The 24,799-nt window shown below is 37.9% G+C and overlaps 1 protein-coding gene across 2 annotated transcripts in view; it reads right to left on the bottom strand.

Moving 5' to 3' along the window:
* The window catches only part of ARHGAP15 (Rho GTPase activating protein 15), a 613,208-nt gene that overhangs the window by 231,422 nt on the left and 356,987 nt on the right, over nucleotides 1–24,799 (bottom strand). For both annotated transcript variants that reach the window (XM_059053493.2, XM_067027507.1), the window contains exon 9: nucleotides 22,784–22,906. In XM_059053493.2, coding sequence (XP_058909476.1) covers nucleotides 22,784–22,906 — 123 coding nt within the window. The remainder of the gene's footprint in view (nucleotides 1–22,783; nucleotides 22,907–24,799) is intronic.

Below are 24,799 nucleotides of genomic sequence, written 5' to 3'. Positions count from 1 at the left end.
CTGGTAATCCTTTCTTCCTCTCTTAACAACTTTTTGTATTTAGAAAACACCTCTTGCTAGGGGTGCCAATATTTTCAGAATGCTCTGCACATGCCTATGGCCTTGGCTGGTGTGATCATTACATCTTTGTTCTCCTGCTTCAGCGCTTGTACCAGGGGTGGCAGGCAACACATTGGTTGGAGAAAATCCATTTTCTGTAATTTTTCTTTGAAAGCATCTTTTGGTGAGAAAAACAAATAGACCTTCCACATGACTGCACTTACAAATCATGTTGTTTACATAATGAATTAGAGTTTAACTAGGGAATGGTGGTTTTTAATCTTTAAGCTCTCAAAGTTTTGACCGATTTAGTCAGTTCATCAGCATAACCAAGTTAAGCCTCCCAGATTACAAATTAGCTTCATTCTCCCTGATCTCTGCTATATATTTTTTGACAAAAAATGAAAAGAACACCCAGTAATGGGATCTTTGTCAGTTAGATTCCAAATGAATCAAAACTATGAGGAAAACTACTCAATAGAGGCAGTTAAATGTTCAAATAATGCGACGGTGTTATCATCATTTATGCAGGGAGACAGTCTCCACATGCTTTTCAAAATGATGTTATTCTGCTTTCAGGACGGAGGCCCATTGCGGCCACTCTAGGGAATTTTAAAGAAGAAAAACAAAGCACCTAGAACTACATACATGAAGAAATAAAGAGGGGAAGATAAAACAACAACAAAAAACTGAACTCTTCGCACACACACACACACATATTGGATAATTATTTTGGTAATGAGGCATATTCATCAAGGATTTTGGCTACAATAGAAAAAAATCCACTGTGGCTATCTTAAGCAAAGAAAAATTTTTTCAAATGATGGTGAAGGACGGGGGTAGGAGGAAACTCAAAGAATTCACTGAGAACTAAAAGTAATTTATAACTGAATCACTTTGCTGTACACCTGAAACGAATACAACAGTGTTAATCAACTATACTCCAAAATAAAATAAAAACTAAAAAAAAAGAATTAAAGTAATTTATTAATTCCTCAAATAAATGACTGTAGGCGAGGGACCAGTCTTGGAGATGTTTAATCCATGTTTCTTAGGAGAGCCACAAAATAAGAAAAAGGAAACAGAGCAACTGCTTTGTAACTCTGAGAGCTGGGTCAGGATGCTATACGCATTGTCACCTCCACCACCAGTACTGTCCTAGTGACTTCTGTTCATCAGTTCCTCGAGATCTGAAGTTCCAATAGACAATGTCCAACGGGTGGAGATTTTGTCTAAAAAATGGGTTGCTATAAAGGCAGGGCAGTGGAGAGTGGAGGGCTAAACTAATATTCTCAAAACAGGTAATTTCAGCAATTTAACTGATTTCATCTTTTGATTGTAAACTGTAAGTGACATTTGGTTTTCCTTTTGGGAGTAGGTTTCCAGACCAAAACTTGCAGATTGCTTATGAGGGAATCGTATTTCTATTCTTATATTTTCTCCACTTCCATTCTTACATTTTTCTCTTCCTCACCTTTAAAATACCCACTGTATGAGCCCCCATCACAACTTTACTGAATAGTTTTGGAGAAATAGGTGATTTAAGTTAAGAACTATAGTTTACTGATGGCTTATGTCTTTGAATTAAGATGCGGAAAAATATGTTTAATGCTAAAACACTAGCACTGAACTTAATCTATCTTAAGTGCTTCGGAAGGTACTGCGTTGTCTTATGATGCCTCAGGGCTTTGATTAAAAATATCAGCTATTGTTTTTTGTTACGTAGATATCAAAAATTGGGCTGATACTCCGTGGAGTCTCTAATATACACTGAAAGTAAATCTCTCTCATTGCCTTGTTTACTTGTGATTTCTTTTCTCATAAGAGGCAAGTACAGGGAAAAGTTTAATTATTTTAACTTTTAGGTAGTTTGGAATCTAAATAAATAGGAATTTAAAATATATACACTTCTGTGTATAGTTCCCCCCACATGTTTATTCATATTTTTGGATTTCATCTACTAACAGACTTTAAAGTCGCTGGTGGAAAATGATAATGTCTACTCTGGAAAGGCTGGCCTGGATGAAACTGGCTTAGGCTCTAGGGAGAAGATCTTCTCAAACAAGGGTAGGCTGGGGTCTGCAGCTTCCAACAGACTTTGGACAGTTGGCTGCAGGGGTGGCATCCTTTGACAAGATTGGCCCAAAGATGTGTGTCAGAGACAGGCTAGCTGCCATCCAGACAGTATGGTGAGTTTTTCCCCAGTCTTTCCCTGTTTTCTCCTTTTTCCCTTTTCAGGCTTCCAGCCGTCTCCACCTTTCACAATTTCACCTTCAACCCCAAACAATGCTTCTACGAAGTACCTTTTGGCCCCTTGTTTTAAGCTCCTAAACTCATTAAAAATAGATTTCAACTCAATTTTGGTCCAGTTAATGCAACGGACACATTGGTGGGTCCTCTAGTCAGGAAGGAATTTGTATCTTAAATGAAGAGTTTATTAACCCAAATGTAACAAGGAGAATACAATTTTTCTGTATTTGTCTCCCCTAGGCAACACTTTGCCCTATACTTCTCCTTACCTCTGCTTACCCAGAGCAGCACAACACATAAATTACACACATACACACACACACACACACACACACACACCCTCCCCTTATATGTGTGTGCACAGAATCACAATACTATGGAAAATGGTTTGACCAAGTGAACGTTACTGCATTTTTGTATTCATCCATTCAATCTATCCATCCCTGAATATTTTTCATTGCCTTCGGAGGATGGAATAATGAACAGAACACTCTCTGTCTTTACACAGCCTGTATGTAAATGGGGGAAACAAACACATAAACACATGAACATGGAAGGCAATGTCAGATGGTGATAGGTGCTATGAGAAAATAAAGCATGGCAGGGAGATAGAGAGCAAGAGAGAGGTGTTGTCAGGGCAGACATTTGCTAGACAGTGGCATTGAGCAGAGACCCAAAGAAGCAAAGGCATGAGCCATACCAATACACAGGCAGAGCATTTCATCAGAGGAGTAGCAAATGGGAGTAAGTTGCATACCTTGGATGAGCAGCAAGAAGGCCGGTGTGGCTGGAGTGAAATGATAAACAGGAAGTATGGCTGAGGATGAAACTGATAAGGTAGCCTGGGGGACAAAGCAGGTAGGACCCTATAGGTCACAGGAAGGGCAACAGATATTAAGCATGATTTTATTCTAAGTAATTGGAAATTATTGAGCTGGAAAGTGACTTAAAGTGATTTATGTTTTTAAATGCTCTTTCTAGTTGCCATGTGGAGGCTATATATATGTAAGGGTGTCAGGAAAAGAAGCAGAGAGGCCAGTTAGGGGGCTGGTGAGATAGTCCAGTGCGAGATGATAGTGCTTAGGAAGGGTGGTAACAGTGGAAGTAACTGAGAGTGGTTGAATTTAGAATATATTTTTAAGGTGTGATTTGTTGATGAGAGTAGAAGAGACAGAATAGCATGGGCGGTGACCCCAGCTGGCAAAGAGCAGAGGTATTTCCTGAGGTCGAGAACGCGTGGACGCCAGGAAGCCAAGTGTTGCTCTAGGTAAATGTGAGATGTCTACCAAACATTCTAGGAGATGTCAAATAGATGTTTGAACATGCAAGACTGGAGTTTCAAGGGTCTGGAGTTTGAAGCTGAAGTACTAAGTTTGGAAAGCTTGCAGATGGAATCTGAAGCCACAGGGCTGGAATATTTCAGCCCTGGAATATTTGAATAGCGCTCAGCAGTCTGTGAAGGAGAAGGAAAAGAAAAGAGAAATCCAAAGACTTAACATAGGAGTAGCCCAACAATGTGAGGCTAGTGGGAGGAGCAGGCTCTACCAAAGGAGCCCCCACTGGCATAAGAGCTTCCACAAGAAGCAATGAGAAATTGTAAATAAATAGCAATTCTAAAACCACTGAAAGATTTCATGTCCTGCTTCCTTTCTTTCCTACCCCCTTTTAGGCAATAACAAAGCAGAGTGAAGTAAGGTGATCTCTATCTACCAGAGATAGTTCACAGTCTCCTTGGAAGGTATTAAAATATTCAACCAATGAAATTATAGTTTGGGGATAAAGAAAAGAGAGGACTGATTCAGAATGAGGAGGACAGGGATGGATTTATGCAGTTGGTAACTTTTTTTTTGGTTTGTTTTGTTTTGCAGTACGCGGGCCTCTCACTGTTGTGGCCTCTCCCGTTGCGGAGCACAGGCTCCGGACGCGCAGGCTCAGCGGCCATGGCTCACGGGCCCAGCCGCTCCGCGGCATGTGGGATCCTCCCGGACCGGGGCACAAACCCGTGTCCCCTGCATCGGCAGGTGGACTCTCAACCACTGCGCCACCAGAGAAGCCCTGCAGTTGGTAACTTTGAGCCGGAGGACTAAAAATGAATAGAAGTTTACTATATAGAGTAAGCTGGAAAAGAATATTCAAGGTGAAGGAAGCTTTACACAGTAGAACAAGATAAATGTAATTTCTTCCTCTTTCCTACAGAAATAGATGTATTTCTGTTGCATCCTATTACATTCCCTTCTGGATGTCAAGTGAAATATATACGAATGAGTGAATGAATGAATGAATAAATGAATAAGAGAAGAGAATGTATAAAAGAAAGTGACTTTTATGTAAAGATTGTGCCACGGTCACTTGAGTATGAAAGAAATATATTTCCGTTTAGTTTGCATTAGTGCATTTTGGATGACTGACATGGCCAAATTTTGCTTAGCAAAGACTGATTATTTATATTTTGGGTTGACAATACTTCCTGTTTTTCCTTTGCCTGTCCTCATTTTATTAGAATTACACAGGGGTCTACAAAAGGAAAAGGGAATAAAATTCAAAGATGTCAAACTTTGCTACCTTAACCCTATTTGTGTGCATTTTATGTTTTTAAAATAGAAAACTGTCCATGGAATTCAACTGCTCGAGCACACAACTTACTGCAATTATTCTGAAGTTAAAACTTTTACAGGTTGGGTTGTCTACTTACTTTACTTAGCGGGAACTTTACTGCAGTTAAAATTACTGTGAAATCAGTACTTTTATTTCTGTTTGAGTGATGAGACTAAGAAGAAAACTTAATACATAAAATTTATTCAGATATTTGATTAATTCTAAATGATTTAATAAAATTACCTTTTTAGCCCAAACAAATATGGACTAAAGTTGGAAATGTCATTCAGTGATCGATAAAAGTTGAAAGTTTCTTCTAGGGTGGAGAAGGTGTGGAAATTTTGACTCACTCTGGAATTAAGTAAAATCTAGGAAAGAACAATGTACTTTTCCTAATACCAGCATAGATTTGTTAGAATCCCAGGTGGTAAGACTTCAATTTATTTGCATGAATGCATAGTTCAATAAGAAAAGATTCAAATTTAGTTGGAGTAAAACTGCTTAATGATTTCAAATATTACATGTAATATATTAATATAATGGGTTTGAATATCTAGAATGGAGTCTCTTTCATTTGGGTCTTAAGGGTGTTCTCACAGCCACTAATGCTGAGTGCTAGGTACATGCTGAAGCACCTAAGAGGAAAGCACTTTAGGTTAAAAGCACTTTCTCCTCTCAGCCTCGGGTTAAAAGCTATTTCAGGATTCTGTTAAAGGCATTCTTTGGTCCTCAGCTTCAGCTTAAAAGCTGCTTTGATGAAAAGTGCTTTGAGGCAGGTAAAGGATTTTATAATAAACCATATTAAGAGCTGGGGAATCTTGTGGTTCTGTGGAAGTGTTGGCTAGCTCCATGGAGGTGTGGTGTATATACTCTGCGCAGGTTTGCCTGTTCCCTGTGGTCCACTGATTATTTTATGCAAAGAAACTGAAAAACATTTCCAGGAATATAATTGGAGAGAAGGGGTTATGAGCCCAAATTTAGTAGTCCATGATGCACACATTTCCGAAAACATTTTGTCTCTTTGGGGTTTCCAGTCAAACACGGTGTGTATTTCTTTTTCAGCCCTTACTGTAGAAAGCAACTATGCAATAACATTTCTAAAACACCTTATCCTGTCCCGAAGCTGTCCACAGAACTGAATAAATAGATATCTCCCTGAGAGATGCACTTTGCATATTGCACAGGAAAATGCAATATCAGTTTATTTCATACTCTTTATTTATACTACTTTCCCAGCTAACAGGGCCTCCTATGGGGGTATGGACACGCTTAAAGATAAAATGGAGTACCTCAGTTGGGTCTGCCTACTGAATTGGCAGAATGATGGTCACCACCCAGATGTCTAATTGCAGGTATTGATATTCGTTGGTGAAAACACAGTGACTTGAGAGAAATTCTGAGCTTGTGGAGGTCATTGGGAATTCTGAGAGATGGCAAAATGGTTCATGTAACCCAGCTGAGTCCCAGGGAGTAGATCTGAGTTCTGTTGAGGAAAGGGCCTCAGACAGAATGGAAAGAAGCTGTTTTCTCACTTTGTGAGATTCAATGCCTAAGCGCTACTGCCTCAGGACCTAAAATCCCAAGTGAAACAGCAGGTAGCTGGGGAGAAGGGCATTCTTCCTGTTTGCTCTGGAGACAGAGTGAACCCAGAAATGCAGTGGAACCAGAGGAATCAAAGCACTGTATGGCACCCAGAAGTTTTTGTAGGTTTGGAAACTCCTGGACAGTACCTAGGCAGTGAAGCAGGCATCGACTGGAAGATGCTGGCTGCCTGTGGCCCGGTGAGGTGCCTTCCTTGGCCAGTTTGTAGGCAATGGGGTATCAAAGAAGAAGAATCAAAGGTGAAGAACATGAGGAGGGCAGTTCTCCTCAGATGTGATACATTCCAGGTGCTCCCAGAAATAGCTAGGGAGAGCTTGGAAACAGAGAAAGGCTGAATTGTTATGATTATACAGGTGGGAGCCATGACTTATGATAATTGTGCCTTAATGTCGGTGTTACTTCATTCATATTCACAGGCTGCTGGGGCATGGCCCATTGAGGTTATATAGGAATTAAGTAAAATTAATTCCATAATATAGCTTTCTAATACCATCAGCCCTCCACATATGCAGGGATGCAGAACTGGCAAATACAGAGGAACGACTGTACTATGGCATTTTATATACTGGACTTGAGCATCCTCAAACTTTGTATCTGCTGGGGTCCTGGCACGAATCCTTTGTGGATAGTAAGGGACAACAATGTATATTTCCACTGGTCTTTTAAACTGGAGCCAAGTTGGAGGGTATGGACATGAGTTTTTTTTTTTTTTTTTGATATAGAATACTTCTTCCTAGGCAGTGTCTAATTTTGAAGGAAGGAATCTCACATTATACATCTTCATGGGCCCAGTATCCAGCCCATCACTTACCACATGGTGGGTCCTCAATAAATGTTCATCAAATAAATAAAAATATATAATAGGTACTGAGTGAATAATAAAATTGCTTATAAAATAAAGTACAAGCTCCTTAGCCTGGCACTACGCAAAACACCTGCCACAACGACTTCTCATCAAACCCTCTACATTTCATCCAAGCCACCATTCCCCATGCTTTCCTACAATTGGGCACCTTGGATGTCTTACCTATTTCCTCACATATCCAAATGCTCTATCAAGACTCAGTATAAAGACCATAGAATAAAATAAATATTAATCTTACCCACACTCTTTCCACTTGTAATTTTCCCAAATCTATAACCTGAATGCCCCTTGAAGCATTTGATGTTTGATATATTATACCGTATTTGTTGTACATTTTTCCCCCTCACTCACTTCTTGGGGGATTCTGCTTTATGTAACTTTGTATACTCTTAGAACATAGTGATTTACAGAATATGTATGAGTAGGCAATATGAAAAACCATCAAAGCATAAAGAAATGGAAGCATAGTTCTTTTTTTTTTTTTTTTTTTTTGTGGTACTTGGGCCTTTCCCATTGCGGAGCACGGGCTCTGGACACGCAGGCTCAGCGGCCATGGCTCACGGGCCCAGCCGCTCCGCGGCATGTGGGATCTTCCCGGACCGGGGCACAAACCCGTGTCCCCTGCATCGGCAGGCGGACTCTCAACCACTGCGCCACCAGGGAAGCCCGGAAGCATAGTTCTTTATTCTCGTCATTGGATACCGCATGCAATGCTACAAGCACAGTGTGAGGCACATAGAATGCTCAACATGTTGGCTTTTTTAATGCAATGCCACAAAAATCTCACCATATTTTATCTGGTTTGCAATTTTCAGAATACTTACTCTGCATTCAGGACAAGGTGCACTTGCAATATGCAATGCGATAGTAAGAGTAGAATTAGGAGTATAAGAAGGGATAGTTATTACTTGCTATGCTGATTGTTCTTTATACAGTCTCAACATTCCTAAGAGGCATTATCTGGAAAGTGTTAAGACAGGAAATTTCATTACCTTGCCCTAATTCACAAAAAATAAGTAGCAGAGCCAAGACTAGACTTCAATTCTACTTCAAAATTCAGCCATCTTTAGGGCTTAATGACTGCAATACATTGTTTCCCTGAGTAAAGTAGAATACATATAGCTCTTTCAAATAGCACAGGGAGAGTGTGTCACTACTATCTCATCACTTCATACCACATGTCTCCAGACCCAATAGGGAAAATAGTCTTTCATATATTTCATTATTTCAAGTGTTCTTTACGTACTTAAATATCACACAAAACTAAGTACAGTTTTGTATTCAAGTATCTCTTTTTCCCAAGAATGCACTGCATTGTTGCGTTTCTTGGTAGATATTCTTGGAGTCTAGGATTCTAGGCTGGTGATAATGGAGCCAACAGCCTGGGACCCTTGTCCAGCAGAGGCTGCCTCAACCACTCCTAGCCTCCTGATGGTGTGGCAAATGGATTAGCACAGACTCCTTCTAGTAGATCTCAGTTGAGTGTCTGCCATTTAGCTCAGTAGGCGAAACTGAAGCTCAATACACATATCCATGGCAGCTTCTCAGAATCAGAGAACTGCATCTGGGAGACAGAAGCCTCCTCTGGGCTTTTGGTAGTGCTCATACTATAATAACTGATTGTAGGAACAAATGGCTTTGGATTATCACATGGAAGTGTTTTCCACTAGAACTTTACGCAAAAGTACTTACTGCCTTCTCCAGAATTCCCCAGATTAGATGTCCCATCTCCATAACTTTCTCCAATGTGCTATTTATTCTCTACCTTCTTTCTGGTCCTGGACCAGGGTTGTGGCCTTTGTTTCTCCCACTATCTACCTCCGGCCCATCAGTCCCCTCTGAGGCCACAGTTCCCTGGCTAGGGTTTCTGCTTCCCATTCTGTCCTCCGCGATGCAGCATGAGACAGGTGTATATCTACTAATGTAGTACCCTGGTATGTGGCATTGTACGGTCACATTTGGAAAGCTTATAGTTCTACACTGCACAGCCACCCTTGAAATACTTTCTCCATATTACTGTGGCATCTTGAGTTGAACATAACCTCACACACAGATATAATTGTCTCTCCTCCTGTGTGATGGACAGTTTATTTCTAGCCAATATTACTTTTCTTCAATATAATTCATTCATACTATAAACGTGATCTTTCTGATTAAAGAGGTATGCATACAAGTGTGTACATGAATAAAAAAACCTTATGCTAGAGAATCTGACACATCTGACATCATTGGGAATACTGCCTTTGATGAAGAGAGGATCTAACCTTGCTTTTTTTCCCTCTAAAATGTTTGACTTCTTCAACTGGTAATTATGTAAACAGATTTATAACCAAAAAGGGCTCTCAATTCCTCTTTTGACATGTTAATTGTTTCTAAAAAACATTAAGTGAGGTCCTGTCAAATTCTTTACATAATATTGAATGTTCTCCTATGCTAATTACTCTTTTTAAGATGGAAAAATTGTAACATGCTCAGGGCTCCAGTGCATTTGAAATGTAGAGTCACAAAAGATGTAAATACAGTATTTCACTGTTCAGAGAAGGAATGTATGAAGTGGTGCAAATGATGAGGGAGTCTGGGTGAGTAATGGCTTTTCTGAAATTTAGATTATTTGGAATATCAAGATACAAAGATATCCTCAAGACATTATTTTCAGACCATCTGCTTTCTTACTTCTCAGCCTCTAGTGCATCATAGATTCCACCATTGTGAGGTTAACTGAGACCAGTCCTCTTCCGCCTGCATCATTTCTTTTCCTTCTATGAGTTTGAGTTCCAAGTTCAAAGGGATAAGTTAGGAGTGATATGTTCAAGTTAATGACCCTCACATGTGTTTAACTTGGATGACATCTCCTCTAAAATCTCCCTCCTGTCTAATATGGGTAGATAAGAAAATCATTAAAAATTTGGAGCTCAACAACTGCTGAAAGAGAATGAAAATTTCCCTCCTTTGCTCTTACATTTCTAAGGGAATTAAATCTTATGAAAATGTCAAACCTTGTAACAACCTCTTAGATGACTATCTGCACGAGTTATCCATCACAACACAAAGCATGATTCAATGGCTGTATGCATCTCAGGAAGGCATCAAGTTAGGCAAGTTTAGGTTATAATTTGGGGCAAAACTTCAGCAGTAAATATACAACAAAATTTCTTATAAATATTGGCCAAATATATATGACTTATTTTGCTTGAAAATTATGGTCTCCTTTACAATTTGATTATCTTACATGTCTGAACATATGTATCTGTATCCACTGACATTATTGTCAAATATATCTAAATTTCTTATTCCATTAATTTTAATTAACACTTGACATTGCTACATATTTAAGGTATGCTAGCTGGGCACAATGTTTCAGTTTTTCTTTTTAAAATGTATAGGTGAAATGGGTACATGATATTTGGCTTTATATTCCATCAACAAACCCCAACTTTATTATTATAGATTGATGTTCTCTATCAGTTATCTATACACAGTGCTTTGAATATTTTTTAACAGACTATCAAAGGTAAAAAATACTAGAGACAATTGAAAATAGAATGGAGTTAGGTTACAATATTTGATAGTAAAGGCACTGAACTCTCGGAAAACTCTAAGTTGACGAAGACACGTATAAACAGATATTCCTGTCTTACAAACTTCTTTAAATTTCTCTGTATTCTTTTCTTTACTAGGCTTTTTTACTAAGCTACTATAAATTGTCAAAGTACATTTTCATAAATTTTTTTTTTTATTATTTAAGTGTTGTTGATTTGAGGAGGGGGAGAAAAGTTTTCTTATTTCTCTTTTGTGGTTTTTTTTTTTTTTTTTTTCCTGTGTGAGAAGAAAGTGTTCAGATCATCTTTTTAAATAATGAAAATAATAATAACTGTTCCCAGGAGGATAAGACAGCAAAGAAGAGGCTTTGTTGGACTTATCTGTGATAAAGCACTCTGGTGCTTAGGTTTTTGCGAGTTGAAGAAAGAGATGTACACAACATTTGAACCCTTCTATTATGACAGTTTATGCTCTCTGTACAGCTTATCTAACTCCAATGCCTGGGAAATAGACACGATTACCACCTTATGGAATGCTGCTTAACTTTAAATGTTCCCTACAGACTAGAAACCCACTTCATCAAAATTTATCTCAGTTTCTCAGGAATTATTTCTTCTGTAAGCTTCTGAATATTCCTGTGTAATTTTAAAATTGAACCCAAGATTGCTTAGACATGACTATGATATAAAAAGACAGAAAAAATTCCCACACTAAGGGAGTTTGTTCACAACAGTTCCTGTGAAAGAGCTGTGTCCTATGCCCATGTACACTTTAATCACTCACTCTTTCAGCTGTTATCAATTTAAAACCAATGAAACTCCCACACTGAGTCCATTTGAGCAGTCAATTTTAATATCTCAAGGCATCTGTAGTTATTCTGAATTGGCTGCAAAAGCAGAACTAACAAGTTAAGCTCTAACCATAAGTCGACATCAGGCTGGTAAACCATTCATCAAACACAGACAGTTAGTCAATACTCCAGTATGAAAAACCAACTAGCATTTTTAAGAAGAGCAATATATTCATAATATGTTTGGCAGTCTGGTTTGCATTGCTTCCTTGATGGCTGTGCATTTAACTTTCTAGTCAACAGGGTGCTTCTTGCACTGCCAAGGCAACATGTTTGAGGGAAAACTGGTCAGTCTTCCCATGTTTGGGTAATATTTTTACACGAGAATAAAAGGGATGGAGGAATGTGCCTTTTGTGAATAAGAATCTAGAAAGTGTCTTAATAGTTGCTTTTTATAAGAAAACTCTTTCAACCATATGTTCTGGATCTTTGAGCACACTCTCCACTTCAAATATTATGTCACTGTCAGGCCATGTGTCTCAATTTTGTGTTTGGAAAATATGGTTGCTTGAAATACCTCTTTCTCTCCCAGGAATGACTCCATGACAGGATTGCTGCCTCCCATAGAGAAAAGACAATGAAGAAGGAGGAGTATTCAAACAAGATCAAGGCAGTCATCACTTCAATCAAATTATTTCCAAATTTCAGAAGCTCTGGGGGCCTTGCGTGAGGGGGGAGTGAAGGGTGTTTATGACATATAGCTGCCTATTCCCAGAACTCTTTTATGTACTTTTATTTTATCTTCAAAAAGAAAGGACATATTAAAGAGAAATATCTAAGGAGGAACAATGCTACATAAAGTTTATGTTTTCAGATCTGTTGCCCCAGAAAATGCTTTGATAAAATACACTTAGAGCCACAGAGTCAATTTCAAAGGGAAGTTGGGGGATATACCTCTCCTTATTGCAATTTGACTAATACTGACAGTCCACCAATTATGAATAGCCAAATTCTGATACGGCCTCTTGCCTCTTTCCCACAGAGGAAAATAGAACATGCTGGAATAGCACTTTTGCCATACAGAGTTATTTTTCTGATGACTAAATTTTACAGAGGCTGGTCAGATTTCAATGTCTGTACTCAGATAGGGTAACAAGTCAAAAGAGATATTTTTATACTGAACAAAATTTGCCCCTCCCCCAAATAAAATGATACAGTTCATTTTTTCTTTATGTTGGGAATTTGTGGAACATTGCTGATTTATAATAGAAATGAATTTGAGGGGAAAGATTTGTAGGCCAGACTGTCGGTGATGCTAAAGGAAATATTATAAAAGAACACTCTCTTAATCTTAGGATATGTCAAAATGAATTGTTGATATTAATATTTCCTGTGCTTGTAGCAGTCCACACATCTGCTGAATGTGGACCCTGGTGAGGAGATGCAGGTTGAGAGAGCTCTGATATGTACCATCTTTAGAAACACATTCAACATACATATAATGTGGACTCTCAAATCCCAATCATAGCCTGAATACCTCCTTTCCCAAGCACTATGAAAAATTCAATTCATCTCACTACATATGAAGCATTTATTCACACATTTGTTCAAATTATCAGTCTGCAGGTCAGGACGAAATTCTGTTTTCTGCTCCCTCAATTATCCACCTCACCACAAAAAGAAATCAACGGCTAGTACTTTGTATAAGCAGTAGAATTATAAAAACTACAAAGGAGAAAGTGAAGCGCCAGCACTGGCTTTGGATACAGTTCGTATAGTCTACCGAGGCCCTGAAAAGCTAACAAGAATTAAGCTGAAGAATCTTCCACTGTCTGTGAGCTGGGTTTAGGAGTCATGAGGGAACTATGTGGTACGAGAACACCTGCTGGAAAACAGCAGGGTATCAATAATAAATGCTAACCTTTAAAAAGGGGATTCTTGTGAACACTGAGGAGAGCCCTGCATCTTTTTCTTCTCTTCAGGTGGTTTCATGGAGGAAAGATTTAGGATGTGATTAGAGGATTGAACGGGTCATAGACCACCTCTCCAGAGGGCAGTGCAGCAGCCTCCTGGCACAGGAAGGAAATATCACATTGGCCTGACTTTTGGTCATCTGCAACTAGTTGAGGATATGCTTCAGAGAGCATATAAACTTGGGATGGTGCAATGTCAGGGATGGCGGGGGGGTTTCCTAGCCTTTATACAGTCTATACACACATACACACACACACACACACACACACACATACAATTTGAGTTAGAGCGTGCTTAAGACATGGTTTATTATGAAACAAAACCTGTCTCTACCTGTTACTGTTTCCTTACTGGCACTCACGCTGATTTCTTCGTATTTTAAGGAAACTTGTCAGTCCTCAAACTGGAAGGCTTAAAGACAGTATTTTGAACTGGCACTAGGATTCGACTAACCCTGTAGGGCATGCCAAAACTCTGGACAATCTTTTAATGATAGATAGTCCATGGAATGAATAAAACCAGCATCTACTGCCAGGGCAAGAATTAAGATGGGTTTTAGAGGCCATCGGCTAACAACAAAATGCCAATATGCTGGTTTCAAATCAACTGGGTCTTATTCATTTTATATTCTCAGCATTTAGCTTGCCTGTTACCAGGAATCCAGTCAGCTTTAGGGCTAAAGCCTGATATTATCTGGAACTTTCTTTTACCTAAAAAAAGACACAGATCTTGAGAACTTTACTCAAAGGGAAAGTAATATAATTTAAAGGAAGAAAAAATAACAATAATAGAAAACATTATTATTTGCAAATATACAAAATATAGTAGGTTATACCAGGAAATTACTGGTAAAACCATTTTGTAGGTACTAAAATTCAAGTATATGTAAGTCACCATCTCAAATAATATATTCTAACTAATCCTGTGTGAAAAGGTCTCCCTCCATAAGAAAATAAGTTCTTGAACCTCAGGGAAACCAATTTATTATTCTGGCTCATTCTTTTCCTGCTTACCTAATTCACTCCCATTTCTGGACCTCATTTTTCTCCTGTTGTTCTAAAGTTATTTTGACTTTAATATCTCATAATATCAGGATGATTTCCTCCCTGGATAACAGGCTTTTAAAAGACATGGGCTTAACCTGCTACCCAGGTGCACTTTTTTCTCAACATTTGCCACCTTTCATGGTGACCTGTATTTTATTATTGAACAAAAGCTAGCTATGTGGTACTCTGTTACCAACACATTAGCTCCCAAGAGCCTTTAAATAACAGAAATTGCCTGGGAACTCTAAATGCAGAGGAACCAGGAAGCTTATAGGCCAAGATAAAGCAGCTTAAGGTTGGCTATTAATTTTGGCTAATATTAAATCATGACACAGCTCACACGTAAGGATCACAGTTCAATTATGAACCATAAAGAAGTTTAAAGAAAGAAGATTTACAAGATATTTTTAAGCACATTAATGCATATTGTGGAAGTTGTGAGAGTATTTCAGGCCCAAGCAATGACAGACCCATGCCTCAGTATATAAATTCAAATATAATTATTCTTAGACTACCACTGATAAAGTGGCAAGTTGGAGCATACCTCTACTCAAAGGTATATTGCAGTGTTGTGCATATATATTTTGCTTAAATTAATGATGTGACAGGTAGGTTACTTTGTCATACATTAGTTCTAACAAATTATTTTAAAAATACTTTCCTCTTAACGATTTTGCTATTCATAAATATAACTGTTGAACCTTTAGGGCTGATAACTTGTATCTGAAACTTTGATAGCAAAGCTTTCTTTACTTCTCAATATAATTGACATCTTTTACAAAAGTACTGTGATTTAAAAGACATTATTTTCTCATATGACAAAAACCTCAATTAGTTGTGTGGGTAATTATTAAACATTCTAGCAATTAGATGACACCATGTAAATGGGTGTAGATAGGAAAGAAAATGAGCTCATGCCCATTTGTATATAAAGAGTATCATGATAAAAATTACCAAAAAAGATAAATATGAGCCAACTGCAAATGATCTTTATACTTCCCTTGAAGTAAGTGAGTTACTGCTGCCTTTCCTTGACAATTGTCTGGATTGATTTCTCATACATTAAAAGACTACTTGGGAGAATGGTTTCCTAGGGTCATGTGGGCCATGATTTCCTCCATAAACATAAGTAAGAAAAGAGCGAAGCAGGAAAGAAAGGAAAGAAAGAAAGATGAAAACAAGGACGCAAAGACAGAAGGAAGGAAGGGAGGGAGGGAGGGAGCTGCTGAATGGTTAAGATAAGCTGGGCACTGTGTGAGATTCTTTACATATATCATTTCATTTAACGTTTATGATGTACATTTTGTATGTCAAAAAGCTGATAACCAAATATTAAATTATATAGCTGGTAAATGACAGGATCTACCTTTAAACTTAGATTAGTCACATTCTAAAGCTGCTGTACTTTCAAATAAATTCAATTTTCTTAATTGTAAAACAGAGTTGAAAATTTTCTATCACCACAAAAAATTCTATAAAGACTGATTCAGTTTATCAAGAGTATATAAGGCATACTGTATCCAATGGAAATATTTGATATTTGAGACAGGTGTGGTAGTCCCTATAGTCACCCTACAGCAAAAACATATCATTGACAAGCTACCTCTACCCATGTATGCAGAGTTCCAGCTTATCTTTTTGGAGCCTCATTCTGTAATAAGAATGGACAACCACGGCCCACCAGATATTTGAGTCAAGTCACTAATGTGATGGAAATAGAATGAGAAAAATATATGAACGAAAGGAACCAGATGAAACTGATGATTCAAAGTAGAGAAAATTTTAAAATAAAAAACCTAAAAGTCCAAAACAACAAATTTTAATTTATATTCTTAGATAAGTTAGAAAAAAAAACATAATCTATTTTCTGTTTTCTGACTTATTCAATTAATTAATGTTTATTGAGTGCTAAGTGCCATCCTCACTATTGGGAATGGGAGTAGCATGGTCAAACAAAATTTTTGCCCTCATAGCATGTGAGAGAGTGAGGTATGCAAGAAAGAACAGAGAATAAGAAACACAACTAGAAAATTGAAAATATAATTGCTTAAGTAAAAATGCTTCCCTGGTGGCGCAAAGGTTAAGAATCCTCCTGCCAATGCAGGGGACACGGGTTCGAGCCCTGGTCCGGGAAGATTCCACATGCCACGGAGCAATTAAGCCTGTGTGCCACAACTACTGAGCCTGTACTCTAGAGCCCGTGAGCCACAACTACTGTGCCCATGTGCCACAACTACTGAAGCCCGCGCACCTAGAGCCCGTGCTCCGCAACAAGAGAAGCCACTGCAATGAGAAGCCCGTGCACTGCAACAAATAGGAATCCTCGTTCACCACAACTAGAGTGAGCCTGTGTGCAGCAACGCAGACCCAACACAGCCAAAAATAAATAAATAAATGAAAATTTTTTTTAAAAGGGGGGATCAAACTGAGAATTCTTTCAGAACATGAGAAAAATCAATCCTGATGATCTAATACTCACATCATAAAGATCACAAAAGAGGAAAAAGAGAAAACTGATGGGAGAAACTTATTAACATAATAATAAAGAGAAAAAATTCCAGAGCCCAAGAGTCACTGTTCTTCAAGTTGAGTGCCAAGCAGAATACATTTTAAAAATTCTGCCAATATACATGATCTCGATTACAGAATGTCAAAGACAAACAAAATCCAAAAAACAAAAAAAACCCTCAATGATTCTGAAAGAAAATAAATTTAAAGTAACAAGAGTAAGAATGGAAGCTGCAACTCTGTATTCTAGAGGCAAATGGGATTTTATGCCCAACTAAACTATTGATTAAATGTGCCTGCATCCTGAAGATATTTTTAGGCAGTCAAGGTCTAACGTTTCCTAAATGAGTTACTGGAGTTACATAGAAATAGAAGAAATTAAAGCAAGCAAGAAAAGCCATGTGATTCAGAAGACAGTGGATACAACTCAGAAGATCAGTGAAAGGAAATCACAGGGTGATAAAGGTGAAACCTGGAAAGCAGCCAATACAAATGAAGTAGGATGATGGAAGGACTTTAGAAAACATTCTGGGGTAAAAACCAGGGAGTCACAGACTAAAGTATATAGAATGTTTAATTGAGAGGATTAAAGCCTTTGAGGATGTAAAGGCTCAGAAAGCAATAAAAAATAAAACTCTTGGGGAAAAAACATCTGTACAAGAAATTCACAATCCAAAAATATATCAGACTAAACAATAGCATGATTATAAGCAAATGATGAAGCATAAGCTTTAAAAATAAGAACATTATAATATGTGTGGCCGATATGGCATAGCATTGGACCCGTGGATAAATTAATCCAATCTGGCAAATTACCTGGGGAAAAATTCCATAATATTTATATGATAAATATGAAGTAAATGCTCATGACTAACTGACTTTTTTTCACATTTAGATTCAAAACATGCCAGGGTGGGGGGGAAATAGAAGATTTGATTGTGGTTGTGAAACAACATAAACTTATTATATAACCTTCAAATGTAAAAGAAAGGAGAATCTTTTTCACCAGGATCAAGGGGCATTTCTCTTTGAGAGTCACAGGGTCATGATATTATAAGAAAAGGGAAGGAAGTCTAATACTTGGTGCTGCAGTAAGCAGCCTCACCTAATCATAATCATACGAATGCTGTTTTTTTGGTTTTCTGCTTTTAGAGTCAACCTATAAATAAGTCGTAATTACAGAAACCAGTGAAATAATATAAAATTTCAAAATGTAGACGACTCAATAGCAAAGGCAGAGGAGATGAAAGGGGAAAAGGACATTATGCTTCTCATCTTGCCAATGGATGTATTAAGTCTCAACTTTCTATGGTTAATAGAACAATAAATAGAGGCTCAAGTATGTTGGGTGTTTCAGAAGAAGCCAAAAGTAAGAGCAAGACCAGCTATATTTGAGTATTTGGGGAAGAGAGGGCCAGGTAGATGAAGTCTAGTTTAATTAAGTCAGATTCATTGTAAAATAAATCTGAGGTAATGTCTATGCTTTATAAATAAAGATATTAAAACATTACAGATAAGAAAGATATTGACAAAAATCTATACCCCAAATAACAATAACATAAGATATGGAGGCAGCCACCAGAAGAACTGCGAACAGAAACCATTCCAAACGGTGCCCTGCAAGAAGGAAAACTGGGGTAAGGCAGGAAAACACTGCTTTTCATCATAAATTCTGGAGGTATACTATTTCATCCTCAGACTGGTTGTTTCCTTTACAATATACTGAGTAAAAAATACAAGTAGTGCAGCATTACTCTCAATTTCTACTAATACCATCCAGTATGGTTTTGTCCATACAAAGATGAAAGAAACCACTTTCTAAATATACAGTACTTTCTAACTCTATCATTTTGATATAAGGAAACACTAGTTGCTCCTAAAAAACCAACCAATTGTTATCTTTTCTAAAAATTGCACTGCCAAGTGTTTTCTGTTCTTGGATGTCAATGCTGCCATTTGAAACATTACATAAGGTAGTTTGGTTGACGCTAAAGAGCTATTATCTCAGTTCCAAAAGCAAGTAGAGGACATGTATGAGCACACCTACCACCCTAAAATGTACCCTCTTCCCTATAATTTACATATTATACCGATTGGAGTTTTGTTTTCTATGAGAGGCTCAATGTAATAAACTCATACTTTTAAAAAGCTCTTGCCATTCCCTTGGCAAATGTGAAAGCACTTGGAGAAACTGAAAGCTTTTCAGATGCTACCACTGCGATGGCACAATGATTGCAACACCCACCTGAGATATTACGATTTCCTTCCACTGGGTGATCATTCAGAATTATCTGCTGGCCCCCTTTTGGCATCACAATGTACCCTTCTCATTAGTCATATTAAAGAAATCAGAAAATGCAGCCCCATGAAGAGACTGTTTCCAGATCTAAAACCTAGCCAAAGAAATCACATATTGGCTAGGTCTCCATGAGTCCTAAAAACAGGTTTTGAAGAAAGGCTTTGTGACTGAGCTTAGACTGTGTGATACTGGGACAGTTTTCTTTTCACATAAAGTACTTTGTGAATATAGTTCTGCTGGGCATTTAAAGTCCATAAAACACAGCCTTTCCTGCCCCACAGTGAGGGCTCAATAAAGGCTGGCTGAATTCAAAACTCAGGCCTCTCAGTCTGTTGGGAACACCACATAAAAGAGTAAACACTTTGAAAAGTGTCTGTGGCCTTGTCAACTCCCCCCACCCCCCCGCCAGGTATCAGGAAGCACACTTGTAAGATGCAAACTACCACGTACAGCTTTCCCAAACCTTGGTAATGGAGGCCTTTATTCCACATGAGGAAAATTAGACAGTTTAAAGAATTTGATATATATTCTTTGGGCAAATGCACTGCAGAATAAATTTAAAGGCATTATCCCTCTTTCTAAATAATTCTTCTCTTGAAAGAGTTAAGTCATTTTACTTGGAGAAATTAAATATTTAACGGTTAATCATTAATTTATGTTATGTGAGTTTTCATAACCAATCAGAAACACTGATTTCATTGGTTTTTTCTAAGTCTTTGCCTTAGATGTGCTAAGAAAATGGACTTAAAGTACTAAATTTGACTAGGCCTGCGTTTTTTAAAAATTGGTTTAATCCTTTCTACTCGGTTAAAAAAAAAAGTCTCAGAAGAAGCCTTACAAAAAATTCACAGTTAAAACTGAAACAAGCCCAAGAAGTGACTATATTTGCATAACTTGAACTGTATTTGGAAGAAAATTCCACTGAAGACAACAATGGAAGCTTATCAAATTGGAATTTCACATAGATTTTCCATAGCCCTACTAATGAATACTGACTCATTGGTCAGCTATGGTGAAAATGTAATGGAGCTCTAAGATAGGAAATGTATCATTGGAGTGTGTTTGGTGGTTCCATTACATCAGTATGAAAACTGCATCAGGCATCCGGTTTCTCTGCTGCTTTCTGAGACCAATTCTAGAGCACTATGGTTATTAATTCTTTAGCATTTTGACTGGGGCCAGACTGTGCTACTGAATTAAAACCCCTTTTATTTTGCCACAGTCATGAAAAATTTGGACTTTATGTCAGATTGGGATTGTTTGGGCTACTTATCTGGTTTTATATTTTGTCAGGATGGCAGGTAACATGCTACTGAGTCCTTTCTAAGAAACTTTTAATCTAGGGGATAAATTCGAAGGCAGAATTGAAGGTACTACTGTATTACTATATGAAGTTGGATCTGTAGAGGACCAAATGCTGTCCACTGAAAAGGACACTTCAGAGAGTAAAAGTCTGAGCTAAGACTGATTTAAAGCACATTCTAGTTCTACTTCCAAATGCTTATATTCTAAGAATTTTCCATTCTATTAGTGATAGGTACGTTCATGCTGCATAAAATTTCACCTTTCACAATTGGTTCAGAATGTTAGATGATTTTTGTGATATGTTCACCTCTTTTAAAATGGACTGAAATTGATAGGTCACACAGTCTAAATTATTGAAATAATTCTCATTCTAAGTAGTGCTGAAAATATTATCTGTTTTGTCCTGTTCCTGAGAAATAATTGCATATTAAATCACTTTTTGATTTCTTTCTTTTTAAAAAAATAAATAAATTTATTTATTTATTTGGCTGCGGTGGGTCTTCATTGCTGCGTGTGGGCTTTCTCTAGTTGCAGCGAGTCGGGGCTACTCTTCGTTATGCTGAGCGGGCTTCTCATTGCGGTGGCTTCTCTTGTTGTGGAGCACGGGCTCTAGGTGCGTGGGCTTCAGTAGTTGTGGCACACAGGATCAGTAGCTGTGGCTCGTGGGTGCTAGAGCGCAGGCTCAGTAGCTGTGGCGCACGGGCTTAGATGCTCCGCGGCATGTGGGATCTTCCCAGACCAGGGCTTGAACCCATGTTCCCTGCATTGGCAGGCGGATTCTTAACCACCGTGCCATCGGGGAAGCTCCCACTTTCTGATTTGTATAAGGATCAGTCTTTCAACTTTGTTCTCAAAGTTTATTTTAGCCCAAATTCTTTTCAAATTCTTTCTTGTATTTAACTTTCAAAATATATTTATCAGTTAGAAAATTTGAAAACCAGAGAGAATAATGGACTTGATGCCTATGTTTTCTTCTTAGGAAAATAATATATTTGCCTGTGTGATCTAAGAGATGATTTCCAGTTACAGAAATCTACATCACTGGTTTTATCTGTCTATCCATCCTTTCATCTATCTGGTACATTACCGGTAATAACAACAGTAATGAATAATAATAGCATTAATAATAGCAGAGGACATTTCTTGAATACTTATGTTCCAGAAACTCTGTTAAATCCTTTAAATGGATTATCTCATTTATTTGTTTTAGTGGTCCTCTCAGTGGTGGGTATAAGTATACCCATTTAACAGAAGAGGTATCTGAGGCTCAGAGATCATAACTTGTTCAATGTCCATATTGGTGAGTGGTAGAACCAAGGTGAATTCCAATTATAATCTCTTGCCAGAGTGTTTTTTTATTCTGGTGGCTGGGCTGGTCTAGGTTATTTTATATACTTTAGATATATTTGCAAAAGTACCTGCTTATTTCAGTTTAGATTGAGTTCTAGGTTCTCCAACTCTCAAATCTGTAAGTTTTCATGACACTAGTTTATCTTGGACTTTCTTCCTAGCACTTTCTTCCTCACACTTACTTCAGACTATGACTACATGATCAGATAACTTATTATACAAATGAGGACTCATCTGAGAATGAAAAGGGCTGCTGCTACTAAGTATTCTGGGACAATAGGTATAACTAGGATTGTGCAGGCACGTGGGGACATGGACTCATTCTGGTGGGCCACTACGATATTTCTTCTCGGCTCCTGGTCCAGAGCCCAGATCCTCTGAGGGCAAAACTAGGTGTTTTGTTTCAATGATCCTCTGATACAACCTTTATTTTCTCAGGATTAGTTTTCTGGACAACTATTTTTTCCTCTGTTATAGAGCAGAACATTTAATAAGCAACCTAAAAAGACTAAAATATCTTAATGCTCCTTTAAAATATCTTAATACTCCTTTGAATAACCATGGACACAGAAGCACATTTATTTATCACTGTTACAGTAAAAGTATAAAATGTTCTATACCTTTAATAAGTCCTTTTTCTTGCAGAGTTTTCAGGGAAGGTCTTCGGGTAATAAACTTCTTTAATCTGCTTTTAACTCGGTTTTTGTCACTTGTATCAGAAGCACTGTGATGCAGTCTGAACACTGGAGATTTAAAAAAAAGTCAGAGGCTTTCAGTAAATTTTTCCTTTATGATTATTACTTTATGCAAATATGAATAGAAAACAGTAGTTATGGGACAACTACCTGAATTAATAGCTCAGGCCCTTCTGTTTAGACAGGGCATAGGAGTAAAAATTTGCCCATATGAAAATATTAGCTCTGTTGCAACATGCATGTGTAATAAGAATGTGGTTAGCTCCATATTTTCACAATTTATTTTCACATTCATTTCCTCATATTTACCACAATAATCTTTATCTGTATAATTCCCCTAACTGTATCCATACACAAAATTGTAGAAAAGTTCATCTAACTTAGAGATAAAAAGCTCTGGTTAATTTCAATTAATTGTAATTATACACTGCCTGTAGGAAATGTAGGCATTTTCAAAGATCCTGCTTGCCCAAATAATTTCGTCAATTTTCTTTATCAAGTTAACCCAAAGTGATTTCTTTTACAGAAAGCAGATATTTCTTACTCTTCTTATTTATGTGAAATTACCACTAGGTGAAATTCTGTAACACATATTGCCTCAAACTTTTGCCATGTCTTCATCAATCCCCCATCCTCAGTTTCCTAGCCTCACCGTTATCTTCAAAGTTAGGAGTGCGTCAAATTCATTTCCTAAGCAAATATTTGCTGAATGTCTACTGATTATCACAGCCCATGCTAAACGCTGTGAATTCAACGATGAGCGTAACACTTAAGGTCTGTACCTTCATTAAGCATGGAGTCTAAATACATTCAAGGTATCTTATTATTAATGACTTTATTAACTAACTTGTTAACAATGATTCTTATCATTAATAATTCCTGACATGATAGGAATTTATTATCTCTTTGACCTGAGATACAGATCGTAAGTGGGCCCTTCACTGTCTTAACCTAATTACTGATGTCATGTGAGGATTTGGGGCACTTAAGTAGGAACATAGAGGTTCTTTTCCTCTCAAATCATATTTTAGAATAAGCCAATCATTCAGTTGGGTTAATAATAATATGACTAAAATGTACTGACACCGTAATTTATGCTTGATACTCTCCTAAGCACCTAACATTACTTAACCTAATTCTACTGCAATGTAAGGTACATGTAGGCAGGGATTTTTATCTACTTTTACAAATGTTGTTCACTAATGTGTCCCTAATACCTCAAACACTGTTTAGCATTAGTGTTTAGTCAATATTTGCAAGTGACCTTTTTTTTTTCTTTTCGGCACGTGGGCCTCTCACTGTTGTGGCCTCTCCCGCTGCGGAGCACAGGCTCCGGACGCGCAGGCTCAGCGGCCATGGCTCACGGGCCCAGCCGCTCCGCGGCATGCGGGATCCTCCCAGACCGGGGCACGAACCCGCGTCCCCCGCATCAGCAGGCGGACTCCCAACCACTGCGCCACCAGGGAAGCCCTGCAAGTGACCTTTTGAAGTATATAAACTAATTCATCCATTTTAGAGATGAAGAAGCTAAGTCAAAGAGTCAAGCTAAGTAACTTGTCCAAGGTCCAGTTTGGATATGGGACCAGTCTCATAGGATTTTATCTGGTATTCTAATGTACTGGAGTGTTGGTGAAAGAATGGAATGGGAAGGAAAACATAAATATCAGGAGCTCATGTAGTCATTTAAAGTAGAATGGTTTTAATCAACTAAAATTTTTTAAGTAGCTATTGGGTGCAAGACATTTTACTAAGTTACAGTTGTAGGGGAGCTTTACTTGAGTCATTCTATCTTCTCCTGAGGAACTCAGAAGAGAAAAGAGAGAGACTTAGGAGGGAGCTGCAGCTGGAAGAAAATAAATTGCCTGAATTAGAGGATCTGAAGTCAAATTTTTCCAGTGGGGTCTCCAAGGAACCCACAAAAGTGCATAAGGGAGAGTGTAT

This window comes from Kogia breviceps, chromosome 2 (assembly GCF_026419965.1).
Source record: "Kogia breviceps isolate mKogBre1 chromosome 2, mKogBre1 haplotype 1, whole genome shotgun sequence".
Taxonomy (NCBI): Eukaryota; Metazoa; Chordata; class Mammalia; order Artiodactyla; family Physeteridae; genus Kogia; species Kogia breviceps.
Note: the sequence above shows the minus strand (reverse complement) of the source record. Positions and strands in the feature narration are given on the sequence as shown.